This window comes from Rhipicephalus sanguineus, chromosome 7 (assembly GCF_013339695.2).
Source record: "Rhipicephalus sanguineus isolate Rsan-2018 chromosome 7, BIME_Rsan_1.4, whole genome shotgun sequence".
In the NCBI taxonomy this organism is placed as follows: domain Eukaryota; kingdom Metazoa; phylum Arthropoda; class Arachnida; order Ixodida; family Ixodidae; genus Rhipicephalus; species Rhipicephalus sanguineus.
Genome location: NC_051182.1, coordinates 56,720,990 through 56,739,737, shown reverse-complemented (window position 1 = coordinate 56,739,737; position 18,748 = coordinate 56,720,990). Strand labels below are relative to the sequence as shown.

The following is an 18,748-nucleotide window of genomic DNA, read 5'->3' as shown; positions in this document are numbered from 1 at the left end:
GAGTCTAGTTATTATACCGACAGGCTAAACAAGAAAGAGAAGGAATAAAACGTTTATTTCTCTTCTGTGAGAAGACGGTGGTGGGATCGTAAGTCCGGGATCCCATTGGCGCGGGGCCGCTGTCCTCGCAGGTTTCACAGGGCTCTTGAGCCTTCGGATCCGAGCTGGACAGAGCTGCCTCTAACCTTTAGTTTAGTTGTGTCCTCGGTTGCATGGGTGGATTGTGTGGCCATTCCCATACCATGTGTACAGGTTGGTTGTTTTACTGTCGCATACTGTGCACTGTGGTGCGTGTGTGTCGGGATCTATCTTAGTATGTATGGTTAGGGTAAGACAGTGTCTGCAGGCGACCCACGCTACCTGCAATTCTTTACTGAGGTTGGGCCCGGGGGCGGAAGTTTCGTCTTTAAAATCTTTGGTGTTGTAGAATTTCTTTATGAGAAGTGGGTCCATGCGCATAGCCGAGGTGGGGCGATATGCCGGGGTAGGAGGTCCGGAAGAGTAATTCTCGGGTTGAGGCTGGGCGAGCTCATGCCTCTAACGACGCATAGGCCGGCTATCCATATCAGCTGTTTCTATTCTTCCTTTGAGGGTGGGGACGATAGCTGTGTGTAACACATTCACGCATTGTCATCAGTCGCATAATCTATAGCCAAACAAGAAAGTTGCGAGGAGACGAACAGTGCAATCTGTCGCATAGACAATGAAATAAAGAACACCGCCGACCACTGCGTTGTCTGGCATGTGAGAGCGCTGCCAAAGGTGTCGTCTGTTCTCCACGTGCATGGGCGCGGCGTGTAGCCTCCTAAAAATAAAACTAGGAACGTGACTAGGATGCCTATACGTCTTAACGCGATAGCGAAAAACAAGTCAGTGTAAAAAACAGAACGAACTCACTACGTGTTCATTTATTTCAGTCAACACCGTTTGTTCTTTTCTTTCTGCAAAAGCTTCGCTAATTCGGTTTGATAGCAAAGTTAGCTTCATTTGGCCGTGATGGTGACAACAATGAACGCATTAGGCACCTGCTGGGGAATGGAAATGTCTTCGATAGGTCACGAACCTCATAAAATCAGGCTTCGTAAGATCATATTGTAACTGTGCCTCGTTTGCCACGTGCAGTCCCCAATCGTATAAATCTTCTAGAACTGCACTAGACAATCTCAGCAATGTTGCGATATCTGGAAAATATTTGTCTCGTCGTTATGCAGAGACGCTCAGAGTAATTGTATTCACAATATCGTTGCTCATTTCTCTTGGCATGCCGTGTCTGCTGATAATACTCGCCATGACAAGGACTGCATAGAATCATGGTTCATGTGTTGTATGATGGCCTGCACGTCGTCGACGTTGACTATACAAGATACTTCAAGCACAAGATCAGGCAGTCGGACTCGCTTACGTGCACCACATGTGTTAGTCGGGAAGACTTAACTTGAACCACGTCTTAAAAGACGACTGTTCCCGTTAGGACGCAGAGCGACATATTTTGATGGCAGCACTGCATTTCCAACGCGGCTTGAGCTTGGAGTTTCAACACCTTCTCTGCCCATGGCAGGAAAACGGTTGTGTGATGCGCAACACAAAAGCGCTTTCGTGTTTCTAAGGATAACTCGGCTTAAAAAAACTTTATGAATGACTTTTGTGTAGGTATGTGTGTTTGTGACTGTACCTATTACTTGTGTGTATATGTGATCACTGTATATATCGTAGTGATCACCCGACAGCTGGAGTAGCAAGCCAGGCGATAAACCTCGCTAACATCTCCAGGAATTTCATTAAAGATTGTTACCTCTTTCTATCTCTCGTGCTTAGAAGAAAGTCTAAATACGCTGTACAAATTACTGAGTGTGCTCGCCGCAGGCGATGGCTACGCCCGCAGCGAGACCATCGGCGCATTTTTCCTCCAGCGGGCATCCGATGCACGTCGGGTGTACGCCAAGGTCGTCAATGTCAAGGTCAACACGGACGGGTACAAAGCTGAAGGTGAGTTGTTCCGCTAATACGCCAAATACGGAGAATCTGTTCCTTCCCAGTAAAGCACCTGTCCGTTGTCCCTCCGTGATGGAAGAAATAGTCACTTTACTAATTGTCTAGAACGGCACATACACAAATGATGATACACAAGTGAATCAGTCTATCGCGCGCGGTGCCATTTCACTATGAATTATAACCAACTCACCCAACTTTAAATTCTACTGCAAGAGACGAACAACAAAGAAGACAGACACAAGCGCTGTCCAAACCGATCAGGAGAGTAGGGAAACGCATCGCATGTGAAAATAGTAATTGTCACGAGCTGTGGGACGAATAAATCAGCTCATCGCTCAAACGTGTAGTTCTTGATAGAATTAGCAGCCGTGATCCCAAAGCCTCTCGTTCATGAGGGTGTTTTTTCTTCGGCCTGCACCCTTTGCTAATGACTACTGGTTGAGTTTTTTTTAACGCGAGCAGTTACCGTGTATTTATTTCTTGTTAATGCGAGCCTAGAGTTGCTCCCTTGAGCTTGGCAGACTTGGGTACACCATGGCTATTAGAAAAAAAATCATTCGCGAAGCTAATTGCTAATCAGCAACACTGCTATTCCATTTACCCAGATAGCAAGCGGGAGCAGCAAAGGTTACTCTACGATGGATAAAAGTGATGTGATCAACTAGTTAATAGAGGCATTTGCTGAATAAAGCGAATCATTTTGTATTGTTTCCATGGACTATAAAACGATATTGGACATAATACAGGTAAACGCAGTCTTGGACCATCGCGTAAGAAGCGCTGTGTTATCTGTACATTTTTTTCGTGCATTTGTAGAGCCACATATCCTTCCAGCATTGTATAGCAAGAACTGCTGCTCGACACCTAAGACAGAAGCAGTGTCCATTCAATCAAATTGGCGGACGTGAAGGCCGACGTCCAACACTCTTGAAACGGGTCTCATGAATCAACTACATGCTACCGTTTGATTTACTCTTTCCTGCAGTAGATGAGAACATTGAAGGTCGGTGGCGAATCAGTTTCAATCATGCTGTTCAACCACTAGATATAGGGGCGCCATCGCATAAACTTTATTTACCCTTTTGCACAGTAGATAAGGTGTTGCACTATCAGTTATCCTGACATCCGCAAATTGGAGTACGGTTAATGAAAGGTAACAATGTGTTATGCAGTTGTTCTTTCCTCGAAGCTAAAAGGTAGTTTCGTTTGCTACGGACAAAGGAAATCCGCATGGATTTCCTTTCTCCGTATTTCCTTTGTGTTTGATAAAGTGTTGTGACCTACTCCGCACAATTCACACTTCCGCAGGGCTCACTTATCCTTCGGGAAACGTGCAGCAAGAGCTGCTCTTCGACATCTACGGCGAGAGCGGAGTCGATCCACTGAAGGTTGCGTACGTTGAAGCCCATGGCACTGGAACCAAGGTGGGCGATGTGGAGGAGTTGGGTGCCATCAGTTCAGTATTCTGCGGACCGGGACGCCGAAAGCCGCTGATGATTGGCTCTGTCAAAAGCAACATGGGACACCCTGAAAGCGCCTCTGGTAAGCTGATTTAAAGGAGTTCAGACGACCCGCCACGGTGGTCTAGTGGTTATGGTGCTTCACTGCTGACCCGAAGGTCACGGGATCGAATCCAAGCCGCGGCGGTCGCATTTTCGATGAAGGAAAAAATGATTGAGGCCCGTGTACATAAATTTATGCGCACGTTAAAGAACCTCAGGTGGTCGAAATTTCCGGAGCCCTCCACTACCTTGTGCTCATAATCATATGGCTGTAAAACGTTAAACCCCAGTTATTATTATTATTAGGAGTTTAGACGGAGGAGGGGTGGGACCGGACGCATCAAAAAGGTGAAGTGAATCGCCGTTATAGGGACAGTCTCGGCTGGTTTTTGCCGTCGCCGTTGCCGCCGTCATGCACCGTATATGTATAAGTGTATATATATATATATATATATATATATATATATATATATATATATATATATATATATATATATATATATATATATATATATATATAAGTCTCAAAAAATAATTCAGAAAAATGCTTCCGAAGCGCGGAATCGAACTAGCGACCTCTCGATCCGCAGTGCGTGGCGCTAACCACTACGCCAGAAAGCGCAGATCCTTCAGGTAGCTAACGCCGAGCGTTATATACACACCCTTTACCACTGGCAGGATTCAGAGACGGCAGGCGCTTATAAGCGTTTCTTCATTACCAGCGAGATGGCGCGACGAGCGCAACGGGAGCATGTAAAAGTCATCGGCCAACTCGTTCGCTTCTTCTAATATTTGCGCAGGGTGAACCTGGCTCTTCCGCTGTCTGCTCGCGCGGTAGTTGCTGCCCGGGGGGGGGGGAGGAAGGGCAGATGTTTCTGCAGCGTAGCAGCGCATCCATTGCTTCGCCCTTGCGGCGAAACTGTGACTTATTTGGTTGCACAGAAGTAGTGACACGTCGTTCACTCCATTCATTTGAGCCAGTGGACATATTTAGCACCTACTGTAAGACGGTTACGAATGGCGATTAGCGCTTTTGACAAATAGCTTCATCACAATCGGTGACCATAGGTAGGCAACCACATTCGTGATTCGGCTCACTCAGGAACACGGGCAGTTCCGAATGGTGTCGCGTGGTTAGTGCCGCAGGGGCGCGGGCACGCAAAGACTGACGCGTACACGCTGCTCGCTCGGACGAAAGTGTAACCCAGCCTTTATTGGGGCACGAACATATATATGATGCAAGCAGTAACAGGGGGCGCCACGCTCCAGTGGCGGCCTAATCAAAAGGCTGAATTGTGGCGACCTCTACATCTCCCCCCTTGAGAAAGTCTGATGGGAGGATGGAGGACGCCAAACACATCACAATGTCACAAGTTCAAACGGCGCGGCGGAACAACGCGCCGGCCATAACGTGTTCGTGTAACACCATCACTACGGTCCCTGGCTGCTGGGGAATGTTGCAAAGGCTGCCCTTGGGGGACCGCAGGTTCCACGCTGTTGGCAGGCTGAGGTTCCTGAAGGGGAACTTGCTGCAGTGGCGATGGTTGCTGTGCAGCTGTCGGCAGCGATTCCCCACTGGAGGCAGAAGGCACGAAAGGCACTAGGTGACGGCGGTTGCGCTGTAGAACACCACCTTGGTCTGTTTCAACCACGTAGCTTCTTGGCCTTTGCCCCGGGCTGAGGACCGTAGCTTGCACTTGATCAGGGCGCACCCACACACGCTGACCCGTTTGGAGAGGTGACAGGTCTCGAGCTCCGTGATGCCTATTGTAGTCGTCGGTCTGCTTACGCTTGTAGGCTACATCCTTGGCGACGACATCTTTCCTTGGCGGCCAGTTGGGACGTAGCTGGGAGTTTTGCTTCGGGACTCTGGTTTTCAGCTGACGTCCCATCAACAGCTGGGCTGGACTGAAGCCATCGACTCCCGGAGTGTCCCGATAACTGAGCAGAGCGAGGTGAGGGTCTTTGGACTTCCGGAACAGGTCCTTGACTGTTCGTACCATCCTCTCTGCCTCTCCGTTTGACTGGGCGTAGTGTGGGCTACTGGTCGCATGGTTGAAGCCATAAGACGTTGCAAATGCCGCAAACTCTTGCGACGAGAATGGTGGGCCGTTGTCCGACCTGACGCCTTGTGGGATTCCGTGGCGTGCGAAGATGCTTTTGAGAGCATCGATGACTGCCCGAGCTGTAGTGCTTCTCAGGGTGACCACCTCGGGAAACCTCGAGTAGTAGTCCACCACCAGGAGGAACATCTGGCCATTGAGATGGAACAAGTCCATTCCGAGAAATTCCCAGGGACGTCCAGGTAGAGCTGTGGAGACTAGGGGTTCTGCAAGGTTCACCCGGGTGGAAGCGCACTGTTTGCAGTTGGCGACGAGAGAGGCGATGTCTGATGAGATACCCGGCCACCAAACCGACTCCCGAGCTAGGGCTTTGGTTCTGTTGATGCCCTGATGGCCTTCGTACAACAGCGTCAAGACCGCTGGCCGAAGAGACGATGGGATGACGATCCGGGGGCCTTTCAGCAGGATACCATCGCAGACAGAGAGCTCGTCTGCCACGGAGGCATACTTCGACACATGCAGAGGTAGCTTGGTCTTTCGTGGCCAACCTTGCTGGCAGAAGGAGATGAGGGCCTTGCACTCTCCATCCGATTCTTGTGCCTGTCGCACATGTTCGGGGCGGAGTGGCAAGACTTCTGACATGCAGCCGACTACTTGTGCTGCGAAGAGTTCCACCGTGTCAACAGGAGTGGGTGCCTTGTGGGTGATACGTGATAAGGTATCTGCTGTTGCTAGCAGTTTTCCTGGCACGTGCAGCATGCGAAACTGGTACTGCATTGTCTTGAGCCGTAGTCTCTGAATACGAGGCGGCAACATATCCAGTTCCATCTTGCCCAGAAGTGAAACGAGAGGCAGGTGGTCGGTCTCGACATCGAAGGTGATGCCACGGACAAACTCGTCGAACCTTTGGATAGCCCATGTCGTTGCCAAAGCTTCTTTTTCGGTCTGGCTGTAACGCTGTTCGGTACTCGTCATTGACCTCGAAGCGAATGCGACTGGGCGACGCTCTCCCGAGGGTTGAGTCTGCAGCAGTACTGCGCCGAGTCCGAAAGAGCTTGCATCTGCGGATACTGTCGTGGCATACGACGGGTGGTACTTGGCCATGCACCTGTCTGACGTCAAGAGTTCTTTGACCTTCTTGAATGCTGCCTCTTGCTCATGCTGCCACACCCAACTCGCAGACTTGTTCAGCAAGGCTCTGATGGGTGCAGTGACGTCCGAGATGTGTGGCAGGAATCTGGCGAGATGATTCACCATTCCAAGCAGTCGTCTAACACCCGCGACGTCCGTGGGAGCTTCCATAGCTTTGACCGCTTCAACCTTGCTTGGATCCGGCCTGATACCCTTAGCTGAGACGACAACACCAAGGAAGGAGACCTCAGATACCCCAAAGCGACACTTGTCCTCGTTCAATGTGATGCCTGCTTTTGCAAGGCGAGATAGCACCTGGCTCAGTCTGGCGTCATGCTCCTGGCGGGTGCGTCCAAAAACCAGAATGTCATCTATCATGTTGGCGACCCCTTCTTGGCCCTCCAGGATTCTTGCCATCTGTTTCTGGAAGTACTCGGGAGCGGAGGTGATGCCAAAGGGGAGCCGGCAAAAGCAGTATCGGCCATATGGGGTGATGAATGTCATCAGCTCTTGGGAATCGGCAGAAAGCTTCACCTGGTGGAAGCTTGCGGTCGCATCCAGCCTTGAAAAAACTGTTGCGTCACCAAGGAGGCCGAGGACTTGCTCAACCGTTGGCAAAATATGCCGTTCACGGAGGACGACTTTGTTGAGTTGAGTCAAGTCGACGCATAGCCGGTAGGAACCATCGTCTTTCCTGACGACAACGAGGCCAGAGCACCATGGAGTTGGCTTGTCGATCCTGCGGATCACTCCCGCGCTTTCCAATTTGTCCAGCTCGCGGCGGACGACCTCGAGCAGCGGGATGGGGATCCTGCGGGGGACGCTTAGCGAGAAGGGCACGGCATCGGGTTTCAGCCGAATAACGTATTCGTCCTTGAGAGTGCCCAATCCTTTGAAGAGCTCGGCGTGCAGCGTTGCTTTGGGAGTCTTGAGTTTGCCAAGAAATTTCACAACTTTCAGGGCTTGGAGCGCTGGCAGTCCTAGAAGAGGCACAGTGAGTGACTGGATTACGTATAGGCGCTGGCAGCTTGTTTTTCCTTGCCACCGAAGTCGTGCCAGATACGAGCCTAGCACGCGAAGTGGCTGTCCTCCAGGGCCTGTGAGCAGACTGTCGACTTTGTCGAGCTTGGCAGGCAGCGTAGGGAAGTCGCTGGGTACAGCAGATACTTCGGCGCCGGAGTCGACTTTGAACTGCGCTGTGTAGTTGTCAACGGTCACGTCGACGAACTTTGCAGCGGCGGGCGTGCCCACGGCATGCAGGTGAACGGAGCCGAGCTTGTTCTGCTGGTGCTTCCGCGTGCGGCAAACTTCGGCGAAGTGGCCTTTCTTTTTGCAGAAGTTGCAGGCGGAGCGTCGAGCCGGGCAGTCCGAACGTCGGTGAGGCGCGCGGCCGCAGAATTCACACGTGGACAGCTCGCGAGCGCGCTCGGCTGGCGGGTGCGACGTAGTAGGCTTAGCTCCAGAGCGGCGACGAGAGGCGAACTTGCTGGCTTTCGCGGCGTCGAGGTTGAGCTCGCGTGCGTGCTCGGTGCGGTTCTGGGACAACTCCTTCTCTTTGTCGGCGTCTTCAGACTGGCGGGCCTGTGTCCATGCCTCCTTGAGCGTCAGCTTCGCGTTTCGGCACAGCTGATCCGAGAGGCGAGAGTCGCGGAGGCCGACGACGAACCGGTCGCGTACGAGCCTTTCCTCGACAGCAGCTGACGGGTAGTTGCAGCGCTTCACCATCCTGCACAGTTCCGCGTAGTACGTGTCGACGCTTTCGCCGGGTAGCTGAACACGCCTGTGGAACCGCGACGACTCGTAGAGCTCGTTGGCCGGGTGCACGAAGTGCTCAGTGAAGCGGGCGGCAACAACTTGGTACGAGGCGAGCGACTCGGCGTCGAGCGAGAACGTCTCGAGGAGCGGACGTGCCTCCGGGCCCATGCAGTACAGTAGCGAGCGTACCTGCACGTCTTCCGACGCTTTTGTCAGTCCCGAAACCGCCGCGAAGTCTTCGTAGCGGCTGAGCCATGTCGACCATGTTGCCGGGTTCGCGAAGTCGAACGGTGCCGGTGGCTGAAGGTTGACGCCGTACAGTTTCGGCGGCTCGCCGGTCTCGAGGTCCATCGTGCTGCCGTGCTGCCGTTCCGTCGTGGTAAGGCCTAGGGCTGGGGGGCGTTATTCCTACGCTCCGAACTTACTGTCACGCGATGTCATCCCACTTCTGACACCATGTCGCGTGGTTAGTGCCGCAGGGGCGCGGGCACGCAAAGACTGGCGCGTACACGCTGCTCGCTCGGACGAAAGTGTAACCCAGCCTTTATTGGGGCACGAACATATATATGATGCAAGCAGTAACAGGGGGCGCCACGTTCCAGTGGCGGCCTAATCAAAAGGCTGAATTGTGGCGACCTCTACAAATGGAATTTTAAATAGTTGAAAGTGATTTGCCAGACTATCCCCGTATTGTCAAACAAGCCTCCACTCGAAGTTCGCCCTTCACTCAGCCGAGCTGAGCACAGTGCCTCTGCTCGACTGAAAATGACGGGAAATGGTTGTCGAGAAATGATGCCGACTATCGCTCACACGCAGTCATTATTTCTGCCGAAGGGAGATGCGCCATCGACTTCCTCGAGTAAATGTGGGCAGTCGAGTGAATGGACTTTATAGCATACGGTGGTTGGTGATTCAGTTGAGCCTGACACTAAGTGAAACAATCTGAGAGCAGTTTGTGCGAATATGAAAGCTTAATATTCATACAGAGTCTCAGGGAGCGCTGTTTATTTAGCTCGAGATGAGGGAGGCGCGCGTACCCAAACCCGGCACATTATCACAGACTCTACCCGAATACATACCCGACAAATATATGCAAGGTCTGCCACACAGAGGTAGCCACTTTAACTCACGTGCTCTGGGACTGGAACAAAAACAGTGCGCCTTGCGTAGCCCCAGCCTCGGCGACCAACTTTGCGCCGTCCAGCAGGTCCGCAAGGCGGCGGTGAGGCAAGGTCTAGACGTCCCCATGTGAGACACATTAGGCACGGTAGGTGAAAGCTGTGCAGGACTACCAATAAAGTTGTTGCCAACCGAAAATGGGGGAGGCCGTCTTATAGAGGCCTTCTCAAACAGCCGCCACATCTGCAATACGATGGGGCGCGCTGCGCATATAGCACGCCTGAATAAAAAATGCGAAGTCATCGTTTGTCAAACTTCACTCCACATTCAGCATTCCCCCTTTTCCCGAACGCGCATCATTATATCTTTGCTTGTCCTCATCACGCCAGTGGCAAACACAAGCTGAAGCGACCACATTTAAACAACCAAAGCACCCCATTTCCTTTTTCCCTTGCTCTGCCACCACTGCTTCAAGTTCTATAGTCTAAGAATAAGTACAGGCTCCACCCCCTGAACTACGGCGCGCCTGCCATTCATCTGTGCAAGATAGTCGCGCTAGGTGGTTTCCGTTCTAACCGTATGTACATTCTGGCTGAAATGTAAATACTTGGGCATTTGAAGTTCGTCCCCGCGAATTAATTATTACGCTTGGATAAACAGTGATGTCGGAACCTTTGCTGAAATTTCCCAAGAGGTTCGTTTTCAAACGAAACACAGTTTCACGAACGTGTGTCTAATAGGGAAGGTCACCTGTACTTGACGTTGTCGAAATGAGCAAATGCAATTGAATGCAATACCTGTACAATTTCTTTGTGTGCGGGGCAGCAGCGGCTATTGGCGGAGCTTAAACTTATTCTTAGGTTTTGTAGGGTTCGCTGCCTACTCCGAAGGGCGCTCGTCGGAGTCAACTGAAAACCCTTTATTAGTACAACGAAAGCATTAAAACGTTACGGCCACAATGGCAACACACAACAACGATTTCCACTCACAACTACCGCAGCGGTCCCACTACAGGTACGTGCACACTGGCGGAAAGCACGCCGCTGTGGCGTCCCGCCCATCGGCGCCTCCGCTCGCTGAGCAGCGGCACGCTGTCCAGATTGCCGGCGTGAGTCACGAGACAGAAGTGTCATGTCGAGGCGCGCGCGCCCACCGGCTTGCTGACGGCTTGCGGCTTCTCCCCCACAGACGGAGAGAGGGGGCGCGAGTGAGGGGAACAATGCCCTGTTGCTGTGACGACGCCCGTGCGAGAAGGAAATGGAGGCGCTTATTGGTGGTTTGCCTGCGCGGCAGCGGCGAGCATAGGTCAGGGAGCGATTCGGTCAGCGGGAGAGATACGTTGACGCTCCACGTGAGAAAGAGAGAAAAGCGGCGTCTCGTGAGCGGTGAGCGGCACGCGGGAAAGCGCCACGCCGCCAGTGTGTTTGTGCCTTATATCTGGCCCGGGTGAAGCACACGCCGCGCACACAAGCCCTCTATGCGAACGTCCGCCGACCACTCCCCCCTGGTCACTCGCTGTGCCCGGATATAAAGCATGTCCGCATCCGGGGGCATGCGCAGTAGCCCTCGCTGCTGGGTCATATGACCGCCAGTGTGGACGAAGGCGACGGCGGTTATCGGTTGATTATCGAGGGTTCCGCACAGTTGTAACGAGACTATGGTATTAAAGGGAAGCTAAAGGAAATAAACTAGTTTAACTGATAACGTATACTCTGGAAACTCCAGTGTCGATGATGTCACCGTCATGGGTTTATTAATAGATGAGAAAATCAGTGTCAAAAGTATCACTTCTAAATTTCCCACCAAAAACACCGATGGTGACGTCACGGATTTCAGGGTGTCTTTTTCGTATGCTGGCTGCATTTGCTCAAGGAAATTTCCTGAAACATGGTATGTTAAGCCTCTGGCTCCCTCAGAAGACGATGTACTTCGTTTTTGCTGATTAGGAACTACGTTGCCTTTGTAGACGTCGTCAAAATGTGTGACGTCACGGTGATTGGTGCGGCAACTTGAAGGTGGCGTCGCTACCCGCAGTTTATTTTTGCTTGTTTTCTCGCTTATGAAGCGTCTTTTCGCAGCAAGCGCGGTGTTTTCGGTATCGTGAAAGAGTAATTTAGTAATAACCAGGAAAATAGCTTTTCTCTTTAGTGTCCCTTTAAAACGAGAGTACTATACACTCGCGCATCAGTGTCATACGAAAGGACGCCCGGCAGGTTGTGAAGGGAAATGTGGGAAGGCTCGCTGCGAGGCGCCATACGTGAACCTGGGTCCTTACGAGTAGCGCATGCTGTGTAGGCTTTCCCCCTTCATCTTTGCGGCCAAGGTCCAAAAATGATAGCTACTACGGCGCTGCAGACTGCGATGTTGCGAGAAGCCAGTCAGATCGACACAGGCCACGAATGGCCAGCTATTTTTCTAGAGCTTGTTAGGTTTACCCCTGTATTATGCAAAGTCCCTTCACTCGGCTCTCCACCTTGACTCGAGAAAGTCAAGGTGGAGGCAAAAATAATCGGCAAAAATAATCAGTCCGTGCACGTGATGGTCGGCACCATTTCTTGAGAACCGCCACGTCATTTTCAGTTTAGCGGTGCCGCTGTGTTCAGCTCGGTTGAGTGAAGGGCAAACTTCGAGTCGAGGTCTGTTTGTGAATACGCAGGTTAGTCAGCTGAGCTGAGCTTCGCGCTGTTTTGTCTGGATTAAGCTAGTTCTAGTTTACCTAAGAAGGCGGTGCTGGCTCAGGTTCAGCGTGACACACGACCGACGTCCTAGCACATGTCCTTTTCTGGTTGTGCTTCCTTATGTTGCTTACCGCAAATGTGCTACTTCAGCTGCTTCTGTGGAGTGACAGGGCTTTCGAGTTTCCCCTAGCATAAAACAGGTGAATGAAAATAGCGCGAAACAACGTAGGACGAGACGAAGAAGGCTACAGCACATTACCAACTCCGCGAAGGTCGCAGGATCGAATTCCGGCCACGTCGGCTGCATTTCGATGGAGGTGAAAAAGTTTGAGGCCCGTGTACTTAGATTTAGGCGCACGTTAAAGAACCACCGGTGGTCGAAATTTCCAGAGCCCTCCACTACGGCGTCCCTCATAATCATATCGTGGTTTTGCGACGGTAAACCCCAGATATTGTTTTATAAACATTACCAACTCGCCCAACAGTCTATTCTCCTATGTTTAAAACAGGCTTCGAGAACGATGACATCATTCGGATATTCAGCAGTTCTCTTGTGACTCGAGAGGGATAAAAACAACTCCTATTCATTCCCTGATGGGTTCGAGGACGGCCAGAGGAGCGAGACGCGGTCCCTCTCGCCCAGTGTTTTACACGGTGGGCAGTCCTTGTATACCAGTGGTGTCCGCGGCAATTCAGACGACCAGAGCTGAATATCCGGGTCACTGCTGAGCGGCCTAGCCTTCCATTAGTCAGCAGCGGTAATGGTGAGTCTAGGGTGGGTGTCATGTTTGTGAGTCCCCAACAAAGCAGAAAACTGGGCGAGTCGGTATGGACTCATCGTTACCGGAGAGCGCGCATTGACGACGGAGACAAAGAGAGGACAACACGACACAAGCTGCTGTGAGTCCTGCAGAGTTGCCAGATGCTAACAAGCAAATAATCATCTCAAAAGAAGCCTAAGAAAAGCGGCGCGACTTTCCCGAAGAAACTTAGAAGAAGCGCAAACTTAAAGAATTATCTCAATCTTGAAAATGTTTTTAATCATAATAAACAAATTACTGATCTAATCCACGCTGTGAATTCCACGCTCTGTACTCCTCTTCTAGGCAATTACAATGAAGATTTCTGTGACATCAATGTTCGCGCTTAACAAGAATCCCATAGGTCTTCAATGATGTTCTGTTATTTAGCGTCATGAAACAAGCTTTCCTGTTGAGGCGTTGCTTTTGCAAAAATAGCCATAAGTCTGCCGGTGTGCTCAGCAGTATCAGAGATGTCCGGTAAGCGATAAAGGGCACTCATAAAATTGTTGTTGTTCTAGGTGTGTCCTCCGTGGCAAAGGTTATACTGACCTTCGAGACAAGCATGATCGCCGCCAACCTGCACTTCAAGGAGCCCAATCCGATGATACCCCGCCTTCAAGACGGAAGCATGCGCGTCGTTGACAAGCACATGCGCTTCCCGAGTGGCCCCGTAGGCATCAATTCGTTCGGCTTCGGAGGCGCCAACGTTCACGCGATCCTTGAGGCCGGACCCGAAGTGCACGTGGACAACCTTACCCGTGAGAAACCTCAACTGCCTAGGCTTATTCTTTTTGCCGGAAGGACTGAGCGATCCCTCGCGGTGAGTAGACGTTCGTTAACACGACCATATTTGCCTCATGAATAAGACCAGCTGCACCCAAACATGTGACATATGTGTGCGAAGGAATGTTAAGGAACGACTTAGTTGACATAGAGTTATGTCGACGTTTGCCAATGCATGTACAGTACGGTTGCAATGTAGGATGTGACACGTAAAGTAAAATAGAATCCTTGAGTTGTAAATGCCAAAACCAAGCTTTTGTTATGAGTCATGCCGTAATGGAGGACTGTTCATTAACCCTTTGCGACACGGCGTCCTCGTTTGGGGACACGAACTTCAGAGGCGCGTCCCACGCCGCGTGTTTCTTCAAATGTCCTAAAACTCAGTGTGCACATTCGTGCACGCTTCCTGATTGGATAAGTAGCGGTCATGTCATTTAACTTCATTGTCCTGCGCATTGTTGCAGAGGATCACTTTGCTGGAAGCACTACCGTGTTAGACGATCGTTCGACGTGCCGCGTTCAAAGGACCAACGTCAAGAGAAATTTTTGCTTCGCTCGCTCGAAACGAATACAACCAAAAAAAAGGTGTGCATGCTTTTCGGGCCTAATAGTTGATTCTTTTTATGCAAGCATTGAAGCTGACTAATTTCAGAATAATTAGATAATTAGTTACACGCGAATTAACATCAATTACGCAAACTCACACAAAGCAACACATTCGTTCGTTTTCTTTCTTGGAATGTAATAGTGAGTGCCTTAGAATCATGCCATGCGAATTTGGCGCATTTGCAGACAGTGAATCATAATGCGTGTCTGAAGGGGTTAATTTTGACCACCCAGGGGTTCCTGGCCATGCACGTACATCAAAGGGTACTGGAGGCGTAGCCTGTCCCCCATTTTCTCTCTCGGGCGGGACGACCTAGACTGCAGGGCGGTTGGGTTGGAGAGGGGGAGGGGGGTGAAGGCAGCCAAGATAAAACATTGTTGAAATCAAAACTTGTAATTTTGTATACGCAAGGTTGATTACAGCATAAGGGTGTGCGAATAGCGAATACGAATTGAATAGTGATGACACCGAATCGAATACGAATACGAATCGAATACTATTCCAATAGTTTTCGAATAGTTAGGCCACAATGTTCAAAGCCGCCCTAGTCTGATAAGGTCACAATTTTGAAAACAGCCCAAGAATTCCACAACATTTTATTTGAAAGAAATATTCACAAGCTTTAACAAAGGAACGTTATGATTACTTTTAACCAACAAAACTACCGCAATTAATTGAACTGAGCAACATCTAGAGCCTTCGAAATATTTTGTAACTGCAGCATGAAATATAGCAGTGACTACACTATTTAAGTGGTACTACAGTTTTTAAATAAAACTGCTAGATAAATATTAAGCAGTTTTCATGGGTTAACTTCATCACGAATGTCATAGTGAAGATAGTTGATTGCTGACGCTGTTGTGTCGGCGACACTGGAGCATGCAAAACGCCTTCATCATGTGATCAATATGCCGTTGATAGTGCCGTAAGTACATAGGCTACCTGCATCTGGGTAATTCGATGATGAAAACAAGAAAATTTACTCCTCGCTGTTCCCACGTCTCATTCCTTCGAGCATTTTTCGTCGTTGCTGATTACTCGAAAACTTTTCGAGAAATATTCGGTATTTCGAATATGGACTGTTCGATTCGAGAACCGAATCGAATAGAACGCTGTTCGATTCGTTATTCCAAATTTTCGAATACTCGCACACCCCTATTACAGCAGCATACATGTGTAGAATAAATACAGCCCGTGGGTGGGGATTTGAAGGATTTCGGCCGGAGAGGAAGTGAGGCGAAGGGGCGCGTGCATTACCGTAACTGATGTATCAGAAGTACCCGGGTGTTCTTGCACTTCACCATAATCATAACGCGGTCTCCTTTGCCTAGAATGGAACCCGGAGCTTCACAGCGCCACACAACAGCTTATAAACAACCATGGCTGATCAACTTATGATGCCGTAGCAATGAGTACTTGAATGACTCTCGTAACTAGATAATTGCAACGTGTATATGTTGTGCGATCAGCGGCATCTGCAGGCATTAGCTCCTCTGTTCCTCGAGGTGTTATCTCTTAATCAAACTCTCTGTTTCAAGCTTTACTTTCACCATAATGATCTGTTCTGTATAAGTGGTGAAATTTGAAGTCAGAGGTATCCTCTACTTCCATCCCCAAGGGAACTCATATTCACAGAGCGTAGATACTTCGAACGCACTCCCTACCTAACAAATATGACTGCTAAAGCCTAATTGCTCTTGTGCCATGTAGAGCCACAGTGCAAAGATGACCAGAAAAGCTCGCGTTAAGTTACAGTCAGCAGGAGGGAGGACATAAATGAAGGGCGTCTTTAAACCGGAAATATGCTTGGCGGAGCGAACTTTCAAGTTGCGCACCGTAGTACAATATCGTGGCTAGTCGTTCTTTATGATCTCATTTCTGGGTTAATGGTTACGTTGTCGCAGTATGACCAGCGACCGGTATTGCTATAAGGGCGCTATTTTATTCAATAAATATGCAGGGTACCTGTATTTCAATGAACCATATTGCATATTTTTTTCCCGTGATAACGACCAATTGAGCGTAGATCGGCGCTTCCGTTCAGCCAAACTTTTTTCTATCCTACGCCCCCTTAATCAGTCTGCTCCTGAAAACATTATCATGTATCCTACTGTGCTGTTTTCTTGATGTTAGCTCTGCTGATTGCTCAGTACGTCCTTACTCCTAGTTACGCACCTTGTTCACCAAATATACTAATGCGAAATGGCCCACATGCAATAGCAAGCATTTTATAACGCAAGTTCTGGATCGTCTAAACGTTCTACTGATTTTGTCCAGCCTGGTGCAGCAAGGGTAGTAGCGCAAGCCTTCTTTCAAAGTGGCTTATATATGGCTAAAGGGTGCACGTGGGTCCAGGGAATCGCTGAGTGAGCGACAATCATACGACTCACCACAGGGCCCAGAATAATTCCGTATAGTGTATGTGGACATATGTTAGGCTTACATCTAGTAAGTCTGAGCTACATTGTATGCATTTAAAGCGACATTGCAAAACCAGAACTTGTGGTTACTCCTGTCCCCTCCACCTTATATTGCAAAAGATTTAACAAACCATACTTGACTGTGCATGACCTTACAAGATTAAACGATACATGACACTACAAAAAAACTCGATGCTATGGCGTTAAGCAATGATCACTCTTTACGTCCATGAAGGTACGTAAAGAAAGCAGCCAAAAGAAATTTCGCGAACTTCAGAGGTGGGCCCACTGCGGATGACATTGTGCTCGTGCTTAATTTCCTCGTGCCGACCAGGACTCTCGAACCAGAACGGAAATCTGGGCGAGTTTGTAAGAGTGCATATTAGAGCAGGTAGCGCAAAAATACAAAGAGACAAGCACGAGACCCGTATATATGTTCCTGGCTTGTGCCTTCGTATTTTTGCGCTACCTTCTCTAATAAGTACCACTACCGACTCAGTCACAGCGGTCAACTCACGCTGAAGCAGATGCTAACCCGCTATCACTCAACCGCAGGCACCGGAGTTAACATGGTAAATAATAGTCACCATCATCCCCGCAGTCCTTGCCTTCGTACAGATATGCACGGGCAAATCTCTGCGTGTACCTTTCGTAATTATTGCCCGGAGAAACGTCGCCTTCCTCCTCAGTGCATCACTCCATTGAACTGTGACGTTGTGCATTCGAAAAAGCTTCTTTATTTATTTCGGCATACCTTGTTGGCGGTGCCTTCAACAAAATAAAATTTGCCTGTCATTAAACTGTCACCTTTACGCTGGAGAAACATGAACTTTGCCTGAGATGAAATCACAATATGATTAGTTGGATGCATGACTTTTGGTTTTATAGCAATTATCTATGAGCGTTACGATTTCCATTGACTTTAACCTGTTCATTTACTGTGCGTGATTTCTGCGTCCCCGTCACTTTTCTCCCAGTGCAGGGTAGCCAACCGGACTGAGCCCTCGTTAACTTTCCTGCTTGCATTACTTTTTGTCACAATTTGTTTACAGCGCGGACCCACACAGTGCTTTAAAAAAGCGACACATCTGTGCGTGGGCTTCCGGCCTACAATAATTTGTACACATTCGCAGGCAACCCTGGACCGGATGGAAGCTGATGGACCATACCCGGATTCCGCGTACGCTCTCCTCAATCGGGTTGGTCAGCCCAGTGTCAACAGGTTCCCGTGGCGTGGCTTTGCGATGATTCCCGTTCATCAGCCAGAGAAGGCGGTCGTAAAGGTCGTCAAGCAGGCTCCCATCCAGAAGAGGCCCCTATGGTTCGTCTTCGCCGGCATGGGCTGCCAGTGGAACGGCATGGCGCGGCAGATGATGCACTTCGACGCGTTTGCTCGTTCTATACAGAAGTCACACGAGCTTCTCCAGCCATTCGGCGTCCACCTGCTCGACATTCTGACCACCGAAGGCCCTTGCAATGACAATGTCGTTTCAACTCTGGTGTCCATAGTTGCAATTCAGGTGAATTTTTACGCACGAAAAGTACGGTAGCTTTCTATACCCATCGAAAAGAACAAGGAGGCTGCGGAAAACGTTTTTTCCGTGACCAGCAGCTTGAGAAAAGCTTTAACCCTCCTTGTGTAAGAAAATCAGTGATCGCATTACGTACGCGGCACTGTGATAATAACGTAAGGGATACCGGCAGACTAACATCAGTGAACCATTAGGTGAAAAACCCACACGTGCATCAAAATGTTAAGAACAAAACAAGGGGTATAGATTGAGGGACCAGTTTTTAACACGAAAGTGTTTTATGCCGGTGTCCACCAAGACTTTTATGACGTGTTTCCGTCACGGAAATACGTTAGCAAAATGAATGTCATTAGATGGCAAAGA

The 18,748-nt window shown here is 49.7% G+C and overlaps 1 protein-coding gene across 1 annotated transcript in view; it reads left to right on the top strand.

Annotated features, from left to right (window-relative positions):
* LOC119398705 (fatty acid synthase-like) overlaps positions 1–18,748 on the top strand; it is a 108,995-nt gene that overhangs the window by 2,543 nt on the left and 87,704 nt on the right. Inside the window, exons 2-5 of the mRNA XM_037665529.2 lie at positions 1,816–1,986; positions 3,301–3,534; positions 13,562–13,863; positions 17,987–18,373. Coding sequence (XP_037521457.2) covers positions 1,816–1,986; positions 3,301–3,534; positions 13,562–13,863; positions 17,987–18,373 — 1,094 coding nt within the window. The remainder of the gene's footprint in view (positions 1–1,815; positions 1,987–3,300; positions 3,535–13,561; positions 13,864–17,986; positions 18,374–18,748) is intronic.